The 16,750-nt window shown below is 48.3% G+C and overlaps 1 protein-coding gene across 1 annotated transcript in view; it reads left to right on the forward strand.

Annotated features, from left to right (window-relative positions):
• The first annotated feature begins 15,442 nt into the window (after positions 1–15,442).
• The window catches only part of LOC119284033 (putative F-box/LRR-repeat/kelch-repeat protein At1g11620), a 2,917-nt gene continuing 1,609 nt past the window's right edge, over positions 15,443–16,750 (forward strand). Inside the window, exon 1 of the mRNA XM_037563336.1 lies at positions 15,443–15,859. Coding sequence (XP_037419233.1) covers positions 15,443–15,859 — 417 coding nt within the window. The remainder of the gene's footprint in view (positions 15,860–16,750) is intronic.

A 16,750-nucleotide genomic window follows, 5' to 3' on the forward strand; every position in this document is an offset into this window, starting at 1 on the left:
TATGGAATGATTGTTGTTCGTCCTACGGACTAAAACTCTCCGGTTTATATAGACACCAGAGAGGGCTAGGGTTACACAGAGTCGGTTACAATGGGAGGAGATCTTCATATCGTATCACCAAGCTTGCTTTCCACGCCAAGGAAAGTCCCATCCGGACACGGGACGGAGTCTTCAATCTTGTATCTTCATAGTCCAGGAGTCCGGCCAAAGGTCTGAGTCCGGCTAGCCGGACACCCCCTAATCCAGGACTCCCTCAATAGCCCCCGAACCAAGCTTCAATGACGTCGAGTTCGGCGCGCAAGTTGTCTTCGGCATTGTAAGGCGGGTTCTCCTTCAAATTCCTTGTATCCGTCGAATAGTGTCCGGCTTCTAGTGCGTGCTGTCCTCCTCGGCTTCTGTGCCCCATAATGACCATCTTCCATGCGTCAAACGAATGTGAAAAGCCAGGGGATTTTATTTTCACTTACCCCCCTGGTTGTGTTAATGAGCCTCCCATAAAAGAGACGGGGATTTAGATCCAATTCGCACCATCCTCCCTCCGTGAGTCTTCATCAGAGCGTCTCTGACAGAGATCCATTGCACCATGGTCAATCAGTGCCGCTCCTCCTCTCGTGCCTCCAGCCCTCGGCCCGGGGATTGGGGGCGGTGCTCCGTCCCGCATAGCGAGTTAGTAGTGCTTCAATCCAAGGGGCTCCTCCCCCCAGCATGTATGGTCCCAGTTCGAGCCGGGATTGCTGCTTATAACGGCGGAGAGCAGGCGGAGGGCATTCCCAATCCCTCTCAAGGAGAGCGGGTATGTTTAGTCCCTTATTTGATGAGAGGACTTGGGTTTCCAATTCATCCGTTTCTCCGAGGGTTGCTAGAGTTCTACGGCCTCCAGCTACATAACCTCACGCCCGCCTCCATTTTGCACATCGCGGGCTTCGTGGCCCTCTACGAGCTGTTCTTGGGTGTTGAGGCCCATTTCGCGTGTGGAAGAGGTTGTTTTGCCTTGTGCCCCGTTCTCAGGAGGGGTCTATTTATCAGGTGGGTGGAGCCGAACTATGGCACATCGCCGGGACCGGATATCTATCCGGCACCCCAAAGAGGGCGTCCGAAGACTGGCCCTCAGAGTGGTTTTATATAGATGACGTCCCCCTGCCGGACCATGTACGGATCGGCCTCCCCGAGTTCAATAACGCCCCGTTGAAGAAGCGCCTGAGTTGGCGCCCACGGAACCCTCAGAGGGAAGCTGACAGGGACGTCCTGTACCTGATGAGCTGGATAAGGTTATTGGCTCATTCTGGACTGACCATGATCAAGGTCATGGCCATATGCATTACGTGAGGGGTGCAGCCGCTTAAATACAGAGGCCACCTCATGTGGGATTTCAACGGGGAGGATGACGCTACCCGGTGCGGTCGCAAGGGGCCAGATTCGGCCGCCACTTTAACGAGAATCTTATCCGCTTTATATAAGGGGGAGGAGGAAGAATTCCTCTGTGTCAACCCGGAAGGCGGATTCTCCATGTACAATCCACCTAGTTGGGTGAGCGGACACTGTCACTTGCCCGTCTGCTTTTGAAATTCCCGTGGTTGAGTACTTAGTGTAGTAGTGTTTAAACGCAGGAGCTGTGCCAGGCTGTGAAGGAAATAAATAGCACTGCTCCACAACCCGAGGACCCGGAACGGTCCCTCGATCCGGACTCCCAAGAAGATCCGGACTTATGCGTGGAGTTGATTGATGGAGTATTTCATCAATTGAGTAAGGATAACTCCTTAGTGGCCATCACGGCCGACTATCCCGGACTACTTCCAGCCTCCAAGGTAATTAAGACCGAAGTCCCAGTATTCTCATGCTTTATCTTGCACGTCGTGTACTAACAGCATTTCGCAGGGTAAATCCTTGAGGCGGAAGGCCGAGCCCACGGTGGGCAGCCAACAAGGGCCACTGAAGCTAGGCGGGTCAAAAAGAAGTGCGGACCAGATCGAGATTCCGGCGCAACGGTATGGCGTGCAAATTTAACGCCTAGGGTTTATGCCCTTGAGTCCTACTAATGCTCATGATTTTTTTAGAAAGAAGAGAGCCCGCCGGACTATGTCCGCCGGCCAAGGTTCGAGGCCGGGTCCGGAAGTGGAGGCGGACACGGGACGTGCCTCGGGCGCTCCTCCGAGAGAGGACGCCGACGGGCTATCTGTCACCAATTCAGAAGTGGAGAGTGCCCTGAACCACAAGCGTCGCCGGACTGTTCTTCGTGAAGCGTGTTTTTCCCCGAAGGCGTTGGACGCCTTTAATACAGGAGATGCGTATCTCCATGCTGCTCAAGATGGTCTAGCCAGAGCCACGGAGCAGTATGTGAAAGACATACAGGTGAGTAGAATTGAAGGTTATATATGTTAGTAGCCCCCGAGACTTGAAACAGTGAAGATAACTGTTTGAAGGATCATGTGTTATGCAGTGTCTTACAAAGAAGAATACGCAATTGTCCCAGGAGCTCGAAGAGTGCAAGGCCCAGCTCGAGGACGCATTAGCCTCTTCAGAAAATGTCACGGGGACGCCCGCAGGTAATATATACTTCGAAAGGTACTTCCGTTTTGAAATGCGGCAGGCGTGCAACCCTGACGATAATAATGCAGATGAGGCCGGAGTAAATCTGGACAGGCAACAACTCCTACGCCAACTAAAGGCTAGCGAGAGCATGCTGACAAGGGTGAGGCAAGAGAAGAACAAGCTTCAAGACGCCAATACCTAGCTGGGCGAGGAACTGAAAGATGTTCGCATTCAGCTGTCTTCTACCGTGAAGGAGAATCGGCGACTTCGACGCGGCATTTTTAGTAAGTGCTTGAACGAATCTTCGAAAAAAGAATTCGGCAAGGAAGTCGATTAATAGAGTTATGTCTGTAGGTCTGCTGACGGGTTGTCCTGCGGGGGAAATGCCTGGTTCAACGGGAGACCTTCTTCCCGAGCTGTTGCAACTACATGAACGAGTTCGGCAAGCAATGCAAAGCGTCATCCAGGCTATGTGGCCATCCCTCTCCGTGCCCGAAGGCCTTGAGGAGCTTACAAAGAAGCTGGAGGGAGTGCGGCAGCGCTTCCGGTTGTGGAAGATATCGGCTTGCCGTCAAGGTGCCAGGGAGGCCTGGGCCATGGTGAAGACTCGGTACACGAAGGCTGACCCAAACCACATGGCCGAGGTCGGCCCTATAGGTCCGGACGGAAAGGAGATACCAGTCAGCTTAGCATATGGCCAGGTGGAGCTGGCTGCAAAGTATTCCCAACAGGACTGCAAATTAGACCGCCTGTTGGATGGTATTGAAGCAGAATATGCCGAGTCGGAATGACTCTGTAAAAATGACATAAAAAATGCCTTCTAGCCGGATTGTAGATCGTTTGTCATTGCGGACCTTTTCGCTTCGACCTCTGGACCCTATAGTCTGGAGTGTGTCCGAATACCCTCTCGATTATGTAAGAACCGGGGCATGCATGGAGACAAGGCGTAGGGGTCATAAGTGCTTTAGCAGACAAGTGCCCAACTAGTTATGTTATATTGCATGGTTGGTAAGAAACATCTTCCAGGGAGAATAGTTCCGTTAGGGGTTCCTTTCCCTGGGAGGCATGCCCTAAAGTGCATGTACGAACTGCCGTAAAGGGCAGAAAAGCATATGGGGGCAAATGAATAAATACGAAAGATCATCTTTTAGTTCACCGACCGAATATTCCCTTAAGAACGCTAGCTTTCGGCTTCACCCAGTCTGAGGTACACATCCGGCTGACCCGGCAGTAACAATCGCAGAGGTGCTCCCTTTACCACCTAGCCGAACGAACGGGAACGTAGGGGTAAGCACAGGAGCCAGGCAACCCAGCTTGGCCAAAACTTAAGTCATATCGATGCATATAATGGTGTATAAAAGGTTCATGCGGAAGCATCACACATGTTTTGGGCATGAGGCCCGTTTTATATAAACTTCTTGGTAAAGAAGCCCCCAGGTATTATGAGTGCAGGTAGCGCGTCGGGTGTGTGCGAACAATGCACAGGCAAGCCCCTAAGGGCTTGTTAGAAAAAGGGGGTAGGGAGAAGGAACAAAATCCTGGACTGCCAATAAAAAAACAAAGGGATGGAGGAAGGAAACAAACATGGAGTCCAGCGCTAGGCGTAGAACCTTCGTAGGCATGCTGCGTTCCATGGGTTCGGCTCGAGTCGGTTATCCGATGCGTTTTATAGACGGTACGCTCCGCCGGTCAGTACTTGGTCGATTATGAAGGGGCCCTCCCATTTGGGCTTTAATTTATCCTTTTTCTTGTCCAGCAGGCGTAGAACTAGTTCGCCAACGTTATAGGTTTTGGCTCGTACTTCTCTGCTTTGGTATCTTCGAGCCTGCTTTGGCCCGGGTTCATATGATCAGTGAATACGATGAGTCGATGACTTCCCCTTCTTTGGGCTGAGGCTTGTCTTCCGTTGGATCCGGAGCACTGTACGACATGACATCCCTTTTGGGCAGATAGCAGATTTTCACAAAATCGTCAAAAGTACTCTCCATGACAATGGATGTGACCCAGTTACATGAAGTGGTTGTCTTGGGCGGCATTGTGAAGATGGAAGCCTAAAAGAGAGTAAAATTACCGGTTCAAATTTAAGCCAGAGGAAAAGTATTACAAAATATATTCAGAATGGCTGCTTATAAAGGTGCCTAATGGTATATGACTAATTACGTCAGGTTATTTAAACCGCCGTGAGCAGTTAGATTTTTTAAGCCGCCATGAGAAGTTGATGTTATCTATTGAGCATTGCCTTTTAAGCCGGTGATTTGAGCCGCCATGACTAGGTGGGTGTGTCAAAGCGCACATATTTGGCTAAGTATCACACAAACAAGTTTCGCAAATTGCAATCATTATTTTGGATCAGTGGATGTTCAGAAAAAGGAAATAAATCAAGACCTAAAACCAGTACAGATGAGTTCATATGCTCTAAGGGATCTTTTCTTCAAAGAAAGGGGTGTGTTGGTATTGAAAGTAAAGGCAAAAACAACTACCGCATCCGTTCTGTGTCGTTTTTAGATCAAAAAGGCTCACAGTGCAGGCACTGAAGAAGAACCATGATGAACTATGAAGAACAAAGGTGAACTACCAAACCCTAATGCGGATCTGGGGTATGGGAAAACAAGTCCTTACAGAGGCAGATCTACTATGGAGGGATGCCGCCGTTCTCTGGTTCGTTCAGGGTGACGCAGCGGCCAACGGCGAGGACGACGGAGTGCTCTGCGGCGGCGGCGGAGCTTGAAGCGGCAGGGGGTCACAAGAGGAAGAAGAAGCTGGAAAGGGGGACAATGAGGAAAGACTGGTCATGGCTATTTATAAGGAAGGACTCATAAGTGGGCGCAAAAATCGAGGAGACCAAAACATAGTTATCCACTTGTTCGGGCGCCTCGATTCTCTGGACGGATAATAAGATAAGGATCCATTGAGATATGTTGGACAAAGTGCAAATTAATGGTAGGTGACTTCATGGTGGGTTATCACAGATCCAGAAGATGACGTCATGATGGGTTATAGACTCTCACGTAAAGAAGCGCAGAAGATTTTCCTAAGTATTGAAGATTGACATGAACCAGTTCAAATCAATCTGGGGCCTAATGTTGGGGGTATAACTATTAGGCATGACCTGCCCAGGAGGGGCCGGGTCATACCTATGGCGATTCATTATTATGAAGCCCACGAAGATACTTGAAGATGGCGGTTCAGTTAAGGGCCCAAAGCCCAAAGGCGACTTAAGCCCCGTAGAGATAAACCGCCATGTATGTATGACTTGTGTTGTACGGCAAGAATAGATAGTCACCGAGCCGGACACTGTTTATGAGCCGGCCGGGACTCTGTGAGCCGCTGGGCGTCGACCTCTGTATATAAAGGGACGAGCCGCCGGCGGTTCAGGACAAGTAACAACAGATCAAGAACTAGGTCAAGCAGAATCGCTCCCTGGTAATCGAGACATAAGCAATACGACCCAAAACTGGATAGTAGGCTTTTACCTTCACCGCAAGGGGCCGAACTAGTATAAATCTCGTGTCCTTTGTCCCGTTTAACCCCTTTAAGCTTCCTAGTTGTGATGGCTCCACGACTAAGTCCTTTTGCTAGGACATCTGCCGTGACAATTCGACGACAATATATCATGATAAATGTTTATTATTCATGCTAGAATTGTATTAATCAGAAACTTAGTACATGTGTGAATACATAGACAAAACATAGTGTCCCTAGTATGCCTCTACTTGACTAGCTCGTTAATCAAATATGGTTATGTTTCCTAAGAAATGTGTTGTCATTTGATGAACGGGATCACATCATTAGGAGAATGATGTGATGGACAAGACCCATCCGTTAGCTTAGCATTATGATCGTTATAGTTTCATTGATACTACTTTCTTCATGACTTATACATGTTCCTCAGACTATGAGATTATGCCACTCCCGAATACCGGAGGAACACCTTGTGTGCTATTAAACGTCAAAACGTAACTGGGTGATTATAAACATGCTCTACAGGTGTCTCCAAAGGTCTTTGTTGGGTTGGCATAAATCGAGATAAGGATTTGTTAGTCCGTGTTTCAGAGAGGTATCTCTGGGCCCTCTCGGTAATGCTCATCACTATAAGCCTTGCAAGCAATGTGACTAATGGGTTACTTGCAGGATGAAGCATTACGGAACGAGTAAATAGACTTGCCGTTAACGAGATTGAACTAGGTATGATGATACCGACGATTGAATCTCGGGCAAGTAACATAGTGATGACAATGGGAACAATGTATGTTGTTGTGCGGTTTGACCGATAAAGATCTTCGTAGAATATGTAGGAGCCAATATGACCATCCAGGTTCCGCTATTGGTTATTGATGGGAGATGTGTCTCGATCATGTCAACATAGTTCTCGAACCCGTAGGGTCCTAACGCTTAACGTTCGATGATGATTTATTTCATGAGTTATGTGTTTTTGATGACCGAAGTTTGTTCGGAGTCCCAGATGAGATCACGGACGTGACAAGGAGTCTTGAAATTGTCGAGACATAAAGATTGATATATTGGACTGTGTTATTCGGACACCAGAAGAGTTCCGAGTGGTTTCGGATAAAAATGGAGTGCCGGAAGGGGTTACCGGAATCCCCGGGGAAGCAATGGGACAACATGGGCTAGAGGGGAGAGAGAGGACAACCCACATAGGGGAGGCGTGTGTGCCCCTCATGGGGAGTCCGAATAGGACAATGGAAGGGGGCGCGGCCCCCCTTTCCCTCTCCCTCTCCCTCTTCCTTCCTTTTGTTGGGGAACGTAGTGATTTCAAAAAAATTCCTACGCACACGCAAGATCATGGTGATGGTATAGCAACGAGAGGGGAGAGTGTTGTCCACGTACCCTTGTAGACCGTAAGCGAAAGCGTTATGACAACGCGTTTGATGTAGTCGTACGTCTTCACGATCCGACCGATCCAAGCACCGAACGTACGGTACCTCCGTGTTCAGCACACGTTCAGCTCGATGACGTTCCCCGGGCTCCAATCCAGTAAAGCGTCGGGGATGAGTTCCGTCAGCACGACGGCGTGGTGACGATAATGATGTTCTACCGGCGCAGGGCTTCGCCTAAACTCCGCGACGATATGACCGAGGTGGAATATGGTGGAGGGGGGCACCGCACACGGCTAAGGAACAATCCGTAGATCAACTTGTGTGTCCTAGGGGTGTCCCCCTCCCCCGTATATAAAGGGGAGAGGAGGAGGGGGCCGGCCAAGGGGAGAGGCGCGCCCTAGGGGGGGCAATCCTACTCCAAGTAGGTTTGGCCCCCCCTTTCCTATTAGGAGTAGGAGAGGGAAGGAAGAGAGGGGAGGGAAGAAGGAAAGGGGGGGCCGGCCCCCCTCCCAGTTTGGATTGGGCTTGGGGGGCGCGCCCCCTCCTTTGCTCCTTCTCCCTCCTTTCCACTAAGGCCCAATAAGGCCCATATACTTACCGGGGGGTTCCGGTAACCTCCCGGAGCTCCGGTATATTCTGAATCTCATCCGGAACCTTTCCGGTATCCAAATATATCCGTCCAATATATCAATCTTTATGTCTCGATCATTTCGAGACTCCTCGTCATGTCTGTGATCACATCCGGGACTCCGAACAAACTTCGGTACATCAAAACTTATAAACTCATAATAAAACTGTCATCGTAACGTTAAGCGTGCGGACCCTACGGGTTCGAGAACTATGTAGACATGACCTAGAACTATTCTCGGTCAATAACCAATAGCGGAACCTGGATGTCCATATTGATTCCTACATATTCTATGAAGATCTTTATCGGTCAAACCGCATAACAACATACGTTGTTCCCTTTGTCATCGGTATGTTACTTGCCCGAGATTCGATCGTCGGTATCCAATAGCTAGTTCAATCTCGTTACCGGTAAGTCTCTTTACTCGTTCCATAATACATCATTTCATAACTAGCTCATTACTTACAATGCTTGCAAGGCTTAAGTGATGTGTATTACCGAGAGGGCCCAGAGATACCTCTCCGACAATCGGAGTGACAAAACCTAATCTCGAATTATGCCAACTCAACATGTACCTTTGGAGACACCTGTAGAGCACCTTTATAATCACCCAGTTACGTTGTGACGTTTGGTAGCACACAAAGTGTTCCTTCGGTAAACGGGAGTTGCATAATCTCATAGTTACAGGAACATGTATAAGTCATGAAGAAAGCAATAGCAACATACTAAACGATCAAGTGCTAGGCTAACGGAATGGGTCATGTCAATCACATCATTCTCCTAATGATGTGATCCTGTTAATCAAATGACAACTCTTTTGTCCATGGCTAGGAAACATAACCATCTTTTATAAATGAGCTAGTCAAGTAGAGGCATACTAGTGACTATATGTTTGTCTATGTATTCACACATGTATCATTGTTTCCGGTTAATACAATTCTAGCATGAATAATAAACATTTATCATGATATGAGGAAATAAATAATAACTTTATTGTTGCCTCTAGGGCATATTTCCTTCACCTTTCCCTCTTCCTCCAGGTGGAATCCTATTAGGACTTGAAGTCCTAGTAGGACTCGCTTCTCCTGGCATGCCCTGCTAGGGCCGGCCGGCCTCCCCCTCTCCTCCTTTATATACGGGGGCAGGGGGCACCCCAAGACACAACAGAAGTTCTCTTAACCGTGTGCGGTGCCCCCCTCCACAGTTACACACCTTGATCATATCGTCGTAGTGCTTAGGTGAAGCCCTACGCCTGTAACATCATCAACACCGTGGCCACGCTGTCGTGCTGATAGAACTCTCCCTCATCCTCAACTGGATCAAGAGCTCGAGGGACGTCATCGGGCTGAACGTGTGCTAAACGCGGAGGTGTCGTACGTTCGGTGCTTGGATCCGTTCGATCATGAAGACGTTCGACTACATCAACCGCGTTAACTAAACACTTCCGCTTTCGGTCTATAAGGGTACATGGACACACTCTCCCCTCTTGTTGCTATGCATGTCCAAGATAGATTTTGCATGATCGTAGGAAATTTTTGAAATTACTACGTTCCCCAACACTTCTCACTTTACTTTTTAGGACGCCGATATCCACCAAAGTGTGGCATAATAGGCATTTGCCCACACACCATGTGTGGCATCAACGGGGGGCAGCCCACACGGGCTGTGTGTGGGCGAATAGTAGAATTGCACACACGTGTGGGCGCAGCTACTTCGTGCCACACGCCCAACAAGTACTACTCATTCCCACCCCGTGCGTGTGGCACAAAGAAAATATGCCCACACGTCCTGGCGCAGCTACAATAGGTACCCGCGGGATGACAATTTAGTTGCCATCCCGGATGGCAGATGTAGTTATACGGGATGGCAAATATGGTTGTAAAAGCATGGCAACTCTCTCTGTTTTGGTTAACTATAGTTGCTATGTCTAATTTATGGTAGTTGTCATGTGTAATCAAACCAGAGTTGTCGTGTGTGATTAACTACTTGCCACATATGGTCAAACAATAGTTGCCATGTGTGTTTACCTAGTTGCCACGTGTGGTTAATCACAGTTGCAATGTATGTTTACCTGATTGCCACATATGCGGAACTGCAGTTGCTGTCTAGCAAACGTATCATAGTTGACATGTGTGTTTACCTAGTTGCCATGTACGCGCAACTGGCGTTGCCATCCACCAACGTATGACTGTCATGTGGGCGAAAAGGAGTTCACCCACACGCGCGTGGTCTAGGTGGTGGCTGTGTGGGCAGAAACTAGTTCGCCCACACAGTGCAGCTGGCAACCGCATGCTGTGGGGCATGTGGGCGACCTCTCCAATGCCCACACACCGGCGTTGTCCTACGTGGCACACGGAAACTGCGTGGGACGTGTGTCAAGATTCATGCAAACTTAACTGGATGGTGATCCAGGCGTGTGGGTGAGTTGCAATGTTGCCACACGTGTGGGCGTTAGTGTTTTCGACTTTTTATTGCAAGTTGATCACCATATTATCTTTTATAAGTGTATTAACAATCTCTATGGGTGGATCTTACATCCACCCCACACACATGTTACTTCTAGCTAGTTTTGCTAAATCAGGAGCAACATAATTAGTCTCTCTAGGAGCATGATTTAAAATAATATGAGAAAAATCACACATAAGGTGATATATATATCGCCAAAAATTGTCGCCAATAGACCAAAAGAGCGATCTCCATTCTTTATTTTCTCTATCACTTTGATGTTGTCGAAGTTCACGTGTACACGGTTAACCCGACGGTAGTTGCCAAATTAAGACCGAACCGTAATGCTAGTGCGTCAGCAATAAGTGCATCTCCGCACCAATCGATTTTCCTGTTTCCTGTCACGACTAATTTGCCATTCGAGTCTTTGATAACAGTGACACGAGCCCCGGAGTAAGTCTGGGTCCCATCCACATTTAGCTTCACATAGTTGCTCCTTGGTCTTCCCGAGCCATGTCGCATGATCGTTGCCTTTGCATCACTCACCATAGTACAGTTAGCAACCAAAGCTCTGATTGCCATTTCTATGAACTTAGGTTCTTGGACCTTTTCATTATGCATTAAATTTCTCTTCTCCCAACATAAATACTAGTAACCAGTAGCAAGTGCTTCTGCTGAATTTTCTAGACCAAAGACCACACAGTGTTCAGCTGGTTGTAGCAATAAATATTCAAGCACAACTTCTCCCGCATGATCCACATCACATGCTTTATCAATAGCAAAGTCCAAACTCCATAAACGCCATACCTCTTTAGCTTTTCCATAAGTGAATAACATGTGCTTGGTATCCTCGATTCCTATACCGCATATAGGACATTGCCCACTGACTTTTATATGTCTATTAGCCAAAGTCATCCAACATGGTAGCGACCCTAGCGAAGTTTTTCAAAGGAAAATTCTAACCTTGGCGGGACACCTTAAGCTCCAGATCGTCCCCCATATTGGTGAATTCCGTGAGGGTCCGACTGTATTTTCTCCTGATATTTTATGTCCATATTGGTTGTGCCACTCTGCAAAGTATGCCAATCACACTGAGAATCTCTCGTTTTTGCACAAGTTCCCTGCTACGAAGTCCGGCATATCAAATTCAGGAAACAGAATCGCAAGGATCCGCGTCACATCAACTTGCCAAAATGTTTGAGAAACCAACTCTTCATCCCAACGACCCGTAATAAGGTCAATGAAATCACTTACTTTTGATAGTAAATTGACTACACGAGTCGTGATCACCTTCCTGGTAGGTGAGTTAGGGATCCATTCATCATCCCAAACATTCGATCCGATCAACATCACTGATCCTTCATATATGATCTCTTTTTAGTGTCTACACGCTCGACATAATACTTTGCCATGTGAATGAGGCTCTCTTTTTCAGAGTTGCATTCAAGATATCACAATCTAGATAATATTTGGCTTTGAGAACACATGCACAAAGGGAATCTGGGTTATCAATTAATCTAAGTGCATTCTCCTCTGATTATCACTGTCATCCCACCAATAATGTGACCTTTAAAAATCTGTTTTGGAATTTTGAAAACCGACATTGCATAAGATGGTATAGCATGAACAATTGATTTGAGTACACTTCATTTCCTCCTGTTGAAAGTTGCCTTCCTTCCATCTCATAATTCTTTTCATAACTCGATCCACCAAAAACTTAAGAAAAAAATATATCATATCTAAACCCATAGTGGATGGTAAGCCTAGATAAGTATCTGACAGTGCGTCAGTCATTATATTCAAACTGCTGCAAATTTGCTCCTTCATCTCAACTCTAGTATTAGGGCTAAAAACCACACTAGACTTGTCCACACTAACCTTCTGCCAAGAAGCGGCACAATATGATGCAATGATTTCTTTCAGACACTCAACATTCTCAATATTGGCCTTCATCAAGATTAAAGAATCATCTGCAAACAATATATTAGTGATGGCCGGTGCTTCCATACACACATCCTCTCCCTCAAGCTTCCCTTCTTCCTCGGCTTTATTCAATAAAGCAATCAATCCTCCAGTACAAAACAAAAACAAATAAAGCGACAATGGATCGCCTTGTCTCAAGCCTCTAGACGGTTTAAAAGTTTTTGTTTCTTCTGATTCAAAAGAAGAATTAATGTAATGAATTAGAATTTTCTTTTAGAATGGAGGCAGTCTCCACAACTCAATCCCTTTGGTGTCACATTAATGCGGATTATTCTTTCAACACTTGAATAGATCTGAAGCACATGACACCAAATCTCGCTATACGACGAGAAACCCTAACCTCACTGCCCCAACGAGACGACAGGAATCTACACCAGAGCTCCAGCGACTATCCAGATAGGCGAACTCGAGGAGGATCGGAGCACGAAAGACAAACTTGAAGAAGAAGTGCTGCCATCCACCCGAGACCTGAGCACCGCACCAGTGAGGCCTAAAACACCTAACCTAAACTACTAACTAGAGCGGAGGCAGTGGGATTCCCCTCCCTACCACCGGCCGCTAGAGCAGTAGGCAGAGGGGAGGCGAATCGACAGGCTCACCGCCGAAGCCTAGAGGGAAGAGTTTGCCCTAGTCGGCAAGGGATAATTAAGGAAGGGAAAGAGAAACCCTAGATGTGTGTGATTTATATGTTATGTTAAATAAATTTAGAGCAACTATGTCATGTACATTAAAATTTAGATGTCTTGGTAAATTTAATTTACAGAGTTATGACAAATTATTTTCCTGGCATTGGTGAGTTTTCATTGATACACACTTGGGCAAATTACTCTTTTGTAAAGCTTTGTGTTTTGGGTCTTTTTTAACTTTGCCATGTGATGTTTATTAGCTACATGGATTTAACATGGAGGTGAGGCCTTACTCGGGTCGTTCGCGTGGAAAAGGCCATCCTAGAGAGAGTGAAGTCTGAAATAAACCTTGAACTCGTATGCCTTGTCGGAATCAAACCCTCACCTTCGAATCCCTGAAATTGATACCCTCTACTCTTTGATCCCGAACAATTCTAACCCTGACCCTGTTTGCCGCACCGGGAAGAGGTCGTTCCTGACCAGTATCATAGGATACTGTCACTAACATCTCAACCCCATCTATCATTTTCATCTTCCTCCTCAGATCTTGTTTTGTTTTACGCTGGTTTAAAGAGACAAAGCAAATCTTTCAGATCTTTAGAGTTAACTGGAACCAGCTAGACCTAAAAACCATTAAATAAATAAATAAAAGGATTCTCATGGCGCGTGCTTTCTTCTTCCTTCGGCTTCCTCTCTCCTATCCCAAAACTAAAAATCTCACCCATCAAATCCATGCCCAGAGACAGCGGATTTGTAAGCTGGTTAGCAAAAATGAGACCTTCATACTCATTAGTGATCATACATCCTATTTTCCCCTTCGTTTAGGCTTTCTAATGTTCCCAATTTCTAAGCTCAAATCCTGAAGGCCTAAAAGGGAGATACAAACTACAAGCACAGGAAACAAGGAGACCACTTTGCCTTCGGCTAGCAGGGCTGCAGGGGATGGAACCCGGCCCCATCGCCTCCGTGCCCGGTGAGCACCCTCACCCGGCTGCCCAGGGCGCGCCAACATGGCGTACTGCATTGACCTGGCTAGGTACGTCTGTACTCTGTAGTTTTGCCCGCTGTTTGCCACGTTCCCGCGGGCCTTCGCGGAGTCCAAGCAGGTGCCAGGACGGGGAGAAAACGCCGCGTTCCGTCTCGTGCACCTCCTCGTCACTTGCGCCGACGCCGTCCAGGTGGCTTTCCGCGGCCGGCAACCTCGCCGAGGCACACACGGTGCTAGCGCCGGTGGTCTCCACGGCCACAGGGATCGGCCGCCTCACCAGCAGCTTCATCGCTATGCTATCCCGGCGCCTCTTGCCGGCTTCTCCACGCCTCGTCGACTGCGGCGTAGCACGCCGGCGAGCTCTACAACCAGTTCCACCACGAGGCCACCATGGAGGCGTTCAAAGGCTGCACCCGCGTACGCCTTGTGGAGTGAACCAGTACGTTCTGCTCGGAGATGGGGAAGGGTTCATGGAGGGAAGGGCAAGGAAGCGACGGGATTCATGGAGGGTAGCTCTGCAAGGGAAATTTTTCTGGAATGAAACTAGTACGGGCTATGGAAGATAGATATGACAAGTGGGACCACATAGTCATTGAGAGCAAAGAGTTATCCTGGTGAGGATTGGCTTTTTCCGGTGCACCAAACTGATGTACACCGGTATTAGGGTTGAGTTTGATCGAGATCAAAGAGGACAGGGTGTCAATTTCAGGGATTCGAAGATGAGGGTTTGATTTCGTCGAGATGTACGAGTTCAAGGTTTATTTTAGACTTCACTCTCCTAGAGAACATAAATGTTCCTGCTTCTAACGAACCATTCGATCGTGCTGGCTCCCCCCAAATATGACGTTCGCCCCATAACAGGTTCCATTTTTTAAGGTTGCAGTTTTTTTTCTTTTGGGAGCAACTATTATGGTTACAGATTATTACTCCCTCCGTTCTAAAATTCTTGTCTTAAATTTGTCTAGATATGGATGTATCTGTATTTAGACAAATCTAAGACAAAAACTTTAGGACGGAGGAAGTATTATTTTGGAGCAACTTTCAGGGTTACAATTTTTTTAGAGAATTTTGAGGGTTACAGCTTCTTCTTCTTTTTGAGACATTCAGGGTTACAGTTTTTTTTTTTTGGAGGGGTTCAGGTTTACAGCTGCGTCTCCTTTTTTTTTTTGAGACATAGCTGCGTCTCCTCCTACTACACAGTGACCATGCCGGGCCAAAAATTATTTCGGCCCAGAGTGCCGGCCCAAGATAAGGGTAGCACAGACATAAAATGCGACCCCGTGCTGCTCGTCTCTCTCTCGCCACCGAGATGCGCGCCGCCAAGCCTCGCCGCCGCGGCCGGAGAAAGTCGGGGATGCAGGCGACCACATCGCGCAGGGCGTAGATTTCGCCCACCTATGCGCCGATGGAGAACGACGACCTCCTCGTGGAGATACTCCTGCGGGTCCCCCCGCGACCTTCCTCCCTCCCCCGCGTCTCCTCTGTCTGCAAGCGCTGGCGACGCATCGTCGCCGATCCCCAATTCTTCCGCCGCTTCTGCGCCCACCACCGGGAAGCCCCCATCGTCGGCGTGTTCTTCAGATCCAATTTCATTGAACCCTCCTTCAGGTCGACTCTCGATCCGCCGGACCTCATCCCGCCCGAGCTCTTCTCCCCGCGGCTCGACGACATCGACGGCGGCGGCGGCAACTTGTCCTTCCGCGGCTGCTGCCACGGCCGCGTCCTCTTCACCGGCACGGACGGTGGCAGCAGCAGCTGCCGCCAGGTCCTTGTGTGGGATCCCGTCACAGGCGAACGCCGCTGCACAGGCAGTCCACCACAGGCAGGGTGGACACGGTCCGGGCCGGTCCGGTTCCTGACCGAGCCGCCGTTTTGACCGGCCGCCGGCGGACCGGACCGGACCGGACCGACCAGCTGGGCGGTCCTGATTTCAGGGCTCGGACTGATCGCGCTCCAGCCCGGGCTGGACCGAGAGGACCGGCCGTGGTCAACATAGATGAGGGCACAACGCACAAGAGGGGTTGTCGGAGAGCGCAAGAAGAGGTTTAGGGCGCTCCATGGTCGAGATCGACGGTGCTGCACACATGGAAGCGACAGTACGCGGCGGCGCCGGTCGGGGCGCCATTGTTAGCCATGAACCTGCGAGTTTTTGCTCCTTAGCAGTTTTTCTGACGCATGCAAGTATTGTAGGGCGTGCATGAGCCCACGATTTTTTGTGTGCGGGCCTTGCAGTGATTAACGGATCAAATTTGACGTGAAGTTAGTCGTGGCTTGGCGACGTGATTGAAGATTTCAAAGAATGTTTTTTAGGTAAACTTAAATTGGATTGCTACTGTTACCTAAAATCGAGGGGCAGTTATTACAATCCAAACAAAGATACCACGTACAGATTTGGTAAGCATGTCACGTAGGAATAGGATTTTCCTTTGGTTTTCTATTCGACTTGATATAAAAGGAAACGGAAGCATAGGATGGAAGCATGATTATCGGATTCTCTCGTTAGTCGCTAGTAAAAGGAAACGGCAGCGATGGGCTAGTCATGAATGGAGCCGCGATTATCGGATCGAACGCTGGCACTCTCGTTCTTTCTATTCTCTGTTTGACTGAATACAAGGGAAAAAATGGCAGCGCGTGATCTGCGTCTTCTTCTACCTCTTTGCCCTGTTTCTCTGTTAATTGAGTGATGAGTACGTGATTCCGATGAACAACGGGG

The sequence above is a fragment of the Triticum dicoccoides genome, chromosome 4A (genome assembly GCF_002162155.2).
Source record: "Triticum dicoccoides isolate Atlit2015 ecotype Zavitan chromosome 4A, WEW_v2.0, whole genome shotgun sequence".
NCBI lineage: Eukaryota > Viridiplantae > Streptophyta > Magnoliopsida > Poales > Poaceae > Triticum > Triticum dicoccoides.